General features: G+C 52.7%; 1 protein-coding gene across 1 annotated transcript; it reads right to left on the bottom strand.

The window, feature by feature from the left end:
• Positions 1 to 534: 534 nt before the first annotated feature.
• Positions 535 to 5,409, bottom strand: LOC128104238 (chymotrypsinogen B). The gene is made up of 7 exons (XM_052729069.1): positions 5,358 to 5,409; positions 2,781 to 2,884; positions 2,614 to 2,693; positions 2,431 to 2,509; positions 2,018 to 2,198; positions 1,108 to 1,241; positions 535 to 696 (listed from the first exon to the last, which is right to left on the bottom strand). Exons 1-7 carry the CDS (start codon positions 5,407 to 5,409, stop codon positions 535 to 537), a joined length of 792 nt encoding a protein of 263 aa, XP_052585029.1.
• Positions 5,410 to 5,990: the final 581 nt, after the last annotated feature.

Here is a 5,990-nt window from a genome sequence, read left to right as displayed (position 1 = left end):
GAAGGAAGGAAAGAAGGAAGGAAGGAATCTGACAGGATGGCAGTTAACATCCAGGGCCAGGAGCGCACATCGAGTCCGGGGCAGATGCAGGGATGGGGTCTGAACAGGAAGGGTGCTGTGAGGATGTGTATTCTTGGGCAGTGGGGAGCAGGGGCCTAAAGGCAGAGAAGAGTCTCCAGCACGAGGTTCACTGTGAGGCTGTCAGGGCTCTAAAGGTGACTGATCCCCCAGGACTGTGGATGACAGAGTTTGGCCAAGGCCTACTGCCTTCCAGAGAACACTGGGGGTCTAGCTGGTTCCAGTAAAAATAGCCTGAGTTCTGACCTCGGGGGGAGTTCTAAGAATGGAGGAGATAGGAAGAAGGAGGGGCCATCAGGGTGTATGTAACCTAGGAAGGGACCAGCAATGTCTTCTCGGTGGGTGACAGGGGTAATGCCAGTCTCATGTCCCTGGCCCACAAACACGCAGAGAGTCAGTGTTCTAATTAGATGATTTTATTGTAGATATTTAGAGGGGGAGGCAAGAACCACAGATTCAGTTGGCTTCCAAGATCTGCTGAACCCAGGGCATGAGGGCTGTGACTCGGGAATACACAGCAGGAGTGGAGGTGGAGCAGACGCCACTGCCCCAGGACACAATGCCTGCCAGGGTCCAGGCTCCATCCTTCTGGCAGACCAGAGGGCCACCAGAGTCACCCTGCAGAGAAAGACAAAGGACTTGTCTTCAACCCTGACAAGGATACCTGGACCTGGTGGGGTGCAAGGGACAGTGTAGGCAAGTCCTTGGGGTTCACTGACGGCACCAGCTGTGCTCAGGTCCTCCTGGAAGGACCTACATCTAGCCTCCCTCTGTGAGTAGGAGACACACACAGCTCACAGAGCTGGTGGCAAAAGTGGGTACCCAGGGGCGGTACAGCACCAACTGGGCAGAGGTGCCACCCAGGGGTGACTGTTGGCATCAGCCCATCCTTTTCTGGGCACTGGGAAGGCATGAGGTTCAGCAGAGAAGGGCAGGGGGCAGTGGGAACCAGGCCACTGTGGGCCTGTGCTCTCCACTAGCCTGAGCAGGGCTCGGCAGGTCTGGGAGAGGGTGGGGTGGAGGCTGTACCATGCAGGAGGAGACACCACTGGCGCCTGCGCAGATCATCACATCAGTGATCTTGGATCCCCAGAACTCCTTGCATTCAGCGGTGGACACAATGGGCAGGGCTGCCTGCTGCAGCTTGTCAGGAGTCTTGAGGGCTACAGGGACAGAGGGAGTGGAGTTGGGTCCCTAAGTCCACCAGCAGACTGGAGAGCACCACTGGGCCTTCCAAGCATCTGTGGGGCAGCTGCTGTCAAGTTCCACCACAGGCAGGGCTGGGCCTCAAGCACGGATGTCATATTGTTCTTGCCCTGCCCAGGCCCAGCCCTACCTTGTGGCCATGGGAAGTGGGTATGTAAGTTTTCAAGACAGCATGGCCCCCACCCTGCTGGAGTCTCAGAGACCCATGATGGGACTCACAGACAGTACCTCCTGCTGGGCTGAGGGCTTCCTTCCCACATCTTATCAGCAATCCTTTGTTTGTGCTGGGTGAGTTTTAAACCTTAAGCCATAACTGACACATACTAATTGTTAACTTTATAGATTGCTAGTTAATATTTTTTTTTCCAGACAGTGTCTCATTACTTGGCTCTGGCTGCCTGGAACTCACAGGATCTGCCGGCCTCTGCCTCCCAAGTGTTGGGATTAAAGTGTGCTGTCGTGTCCAGCTTTAATTCACAAATTTCAAATTAAGAAATGGAAAATGTATTAATGTTGAAATTTAGTAAAAGAAAGGAGGGAAAGAAGGAAGGAAGGAAGGAAGGAAGGAAGGAAAGGAAGGAAGGAAGGAAGGAAGGAAGGAAGGAAGGAAGGTAGGAAGGAAGGAAGAAGGAAGGAAGGCAGACACCATGGAGGTCACACCTGGAGGAGCCTGCTGCCCAGGCAGCCTGACCCTGGGGACAGCCTCTGCTGGACAAGGCCACAGCACACTCACCATTGTACTTCGTCTTGCCCCAGCCAGTGGTGGCACACACTGTCCCCACGGGGAAGTCATCGTCAGCACTGGGCAGACACACGGCAGACACAGTGTCAGAGAACTGGGCAGGAGTGGCCAGCTTCAGCAGGGTGATGTCATTGCGCACAGTGAGCATGCTGAACTTGGGGTTCTTGAAAACCTGTGGGGACCAGAAGCTTAGCTGAGACCTAGGAAGAGCTGGGCTCTGCTGAGTTGCAGGGACAAGCTCCATTCCTGTTGGCCCCATCAGAACAGAACAGAAAGAATTCTAAGGATAGCCCCAGACCCACTGTGCCCCTCCTGTCCTTCAAGCAGGCAGGGGCTTTCCCTCCTGGCCTTGCCCACCCCCGGCTTGTGGGCTGAGCCCTTCAGCCACACAGCAACTTATGTACCTTGGCGATCTTCAGAACCTGGACGTTCTCCTTATCGGAGCCCTGGTCAAACTCGCCGGCCACCACCACATCAGATGTCCTAGGCATCGAGACACATAGGGGTGAAGATGAAGAATGGGTCTGGTCCCCTCCCCAACCCCAAATAAAGCTGGAAGCAGAACCCCAAGATAGTCTGGGACTCACGAGACCCCGCAGTGAGCAGCAGTGACCACCCAGTCTTCGCTGATGAGGGAGCCCCCGCAGAAGTGAAAGCCAGTTTTGTCCTGGGGAAGAGGAAGAGGAAGGTCAGTGCCTCCCACGTGGGCATCACCCCAGACTGTGCCTTCATGTGCCCAGAATCCCCCTCTCACCTGCAGGGACACCTGCCAGGGCCAGGAGCCAGGGACAGCATCCTCTCCATTGACGATCCTGGACAGACCCGTCAGCACAGGTTGGATGGCAGGGACCCCACAGCCTTGGGGGATAGGGATAGTCATGATGTAGAACTCCTCAGCCAACTCAGATCCACTGAGACCATGCCATCTCCCCTGGAAACATCTGGCTCCCCTCTAACCTCTTGGCTCAGGGGGCCCCACACATACAGCCTCCTGACCCAGTTATCCTCCCAGGAATGAAAAGAGGCACAGCTGCCCTATCCAGGCATATCACAAGAAAGGACCAGAAAACAGGCTGGACCAGTAGCCTGTCTGCCTCAACCTCCAGGCTGGACCAGTGGCCTGTCTGCCTCAACCTCCAGGCTGGACCAGTAGACTGTCTGCCTCAACCTCCAGGCTGGACCAGTGGCCTCTCTGCCTCAACCTCCAGGCTGGACCAGTAGACTGTCTGCCTCAACCTCCAGGCTGGCCAATTTGGGGAACCTGCCTATTTCAGGAAATATTCATCTTATGAAACATGGTTCTTTAATTTTGGTTTTGTTTTGTTTTGTTTGTTTGTTTGTTTTGTTTTGTTTTTTGAGACCAGGTTTCTCTGTGTAGTCCTGGCTGTTCTGGAAGTTCCTCTATAGACCAGACTGGGTTTGAACTCAGAGCTAACCAGCCTCTGCCTCCCCAGTACTGGGATTAAAGAGGCACACCACCATGTCGACCTCAGTTCCTCAATTTTAAAAGAAACTTAGGCTTTGTACAGGTGTGTTGGTGCACTCTTCTAATATTAACACTCAGGAGACAGGCAGGAAGATCTGAGTTCAAGGCCAGCCAGGGATACATCGTAAGCCTCTGTCACACTTGACAGAGAGAGAGAGAGAGAGAGAGAGAGAGAGAGAGAGAGAGAGAGAGAGAGAGAGAGAGAAAGGGGACTTGATTCTAGACCATGACAGAACACGTCACAGAAGAAGAAGACAGGCAGAGGGAGCGTCAGGCATCTTGGGCATGCCAGGACCCACTTGCTACAGTGGCTAGCACATCTGCACAGGGGCTTCACAGTTTGTCTGTACTTTGGAGCATTGTGACCCTGTGACCAGCTTCACCACTTCTGGAGTCCTCTGAATCCTCAAGGGCCAGCATCTCTCTGTCTTGTGCACAGAGACAAGGAAATGGACAAGGCCCTTCGATGATGACTGATCTACCCCCCAAAGTCACAATAATCCATTTTTATAATAGCCCAAACAATGAGAACTAAGAGTCATGTGTTCTCACAGCAGAGTATTTTAAGTGAGTGAGTTGGGTCTCCATGGCAACCCGGGTTGATCTACCACATTCTGAGTGGAAAAAGAGCATGTTGTAAAACTGACAGAGTCAGATACTGTTTATGTAATTTGAAGGATATTTGCTTATGGATATATAAATATGTAGTGTGTTTGTATAAGCCTGAAGAAAATTGACTCAGAGTAGGGTGCGGGAGGCAGCAAAGGGAAGCTTGGCTGAATCTGGGTTATCATTTATAAAGAAGTATTTGGTCTGGTGGTGGTGGCATACACCTTTAATCCCAGCACTGGGGAGGCAGAGGCAGGGGGATCTCTGTGAGTTGGAGGCCAGTGATGTCTACCGATTTCCAGTACAGCCAGGACTACTGAGGCTGAGGAGATGGCTCAGTGGATAAGAGCATTCACCTTTAATGATGACCTCAGTTCAGATCCCTGACACCCACGTAAAGAAACAGAATAGGCTGGTGTAGTCGCAAATGCCTATAGTCACAGCTGCTCTGAAGGCTGAGGCAGGAGAACTGCTTGAGCCCAGGAGTTGGCAGACTGAACAACAGGGTGAGATGGTACTTCAGAACAAAATAAGCAACAGCAATTAAAAAACAAAAACAAAACAAAAGGGAGGGATAGAGAATCTTCTGAAACTGAGTGTAATGGCGCACGCCTGTAATCTGGCACTTGGGAGTTGGAGGCAGGAAGGACTACATTAGACCCTGTCTCCGCAGGAAGCATCATTTCCCAAGTGCAAGGACCACAGGACACACCACCACCTCTGGCTAATCTCTCCCCTTTGTTTTCACCAGTTATTTTCTTTGTTTTTGCAAAATGTTAAGGTGGATGTGGTGGCTGGCACTGTCTTTAACCCAAGGACTGGGGATGCGCAATCAAAAGAATCGCTCAAATTTTGAACCAGCCTGGACTGCATAGTAAATTCTAGGCTAACCTGGGCTACACAGTGAGACCCTGTCTCAAACAAAAAAAGCAAAGAAGAGAAAGAAAACAAAATGCTCAGCATTTGCCAGCATGGTAACTAAACCCCCAGAAGGGCAGCTGACTCCTGATGGGCCACAGCACCCCCACTTCAGCCACATCTGGATCTACAGCCCACTGCTGGGCCCTGACTTGTCTTTCTGCTCCTGAAGCAGGGTATGAGGGCCCCGAAAGTCCTCACTGAGGTTTCGGTAATGTGGTCATGGTTCAAGCAGGAAGGGTGGAGGATCAGCTCTTTCAGTACAACTCCCTCCTTATGACCCCTTCCCTCTGATGGGATCTGAGCCCCAGCACTTACCAAAGGTGGCCCCCACAAGGGCAAAGCAGGACAAGAGCCAAAGGAATGCCATGGTGCGGGTCAGGGAAGTGAGGCTTGCCTAGTCTGAGACTCTTTTATGTCCCCTAGGGTCCTCAAGCCCCGCCCAGTCCCTGTGACCCTAGCCAACTTGGAAGGCCCAAGAGCCACCCTCCCTGCTATCCAGAGACCTTGGACAGAAGTGGGGGCCAAGCTGCTTATCACAGTCGGGCTTGGCTCTTAGCCTGCCATGCCCAGCCCATGGGAAAAGGACAGCTGCCCTGACGGAACAATACCCATGAGCCTTGGTGGTGCCCAGCATCCCCAAGGCACTGTGGATAAGACTCCAGATGGACCGAAAGCAATGCCCTGCAGAACCCTACTCCTGCATTCTTTCTGAGAGTGGGGCTAGGAGACCTAGTGCCCATCCCCATGACACAGAGAGGCCTCCCAGCTCTTAAATGAGGTAGTCCCAGGACAGATTCAAAGAATCTGGTGATTGAGAGGCCTCAGAGAGGGCGGCTGGCCCATGACCACAAATATGTGTCACTCATTTGAAACAAAGGGTTCCATGGCCAGTGAGGATTATCCAGGGCTCACCTTGTCCCCAGTGCCATCAAACAGTCTGAGTGTGGA

This window comes from Peromyscus californicus, unplaced genomic scaffold (assembly GCF_007827085.1).
Source record: "Peromyscus californicus insignis strain IS unplaced genomic scaffold, ASM782708v3 Scaffold_8__1_contigs__length_139910024, whole genome shotgun sequence".
NCBI lineage: Eukaryota > Metazoa > Chordata > Mammalia > Rodentia > Cricetidae > Peromyscus > Peromyscus californicus.
The sequence above is the reverse complement of the archived record's forward strand: the minus strand, read 5'-3'. Positions and strand labels throughout refer to the sequence as shown.

Bases quoted from the DNA above. Each gene is read 5' to 3' on its own strand.
- LOC128104238 (XM_052729069.1), bottom strand. From the start codon at position 5,409: ATGGCATTCCTTTGGCTCTTGTCCTGCTTTGCCCTTGTGGGGGCCACC. The intron at 2,885-5,357 runs GTAAGTGCTGGG...CTATCCCCCAAG, and splicing joins CCTTGTGGGGGCCACCTTTG to GCTGTGGGGTCCCTGCCATC. The intron at 2,694-2,780 runs GTGAGAGGGGGA...CCTCTTCCCCAG, and splicing joins CCTGGCAGGTGTCCCTGCAG to GACAAAACTGGCTTTCACTT.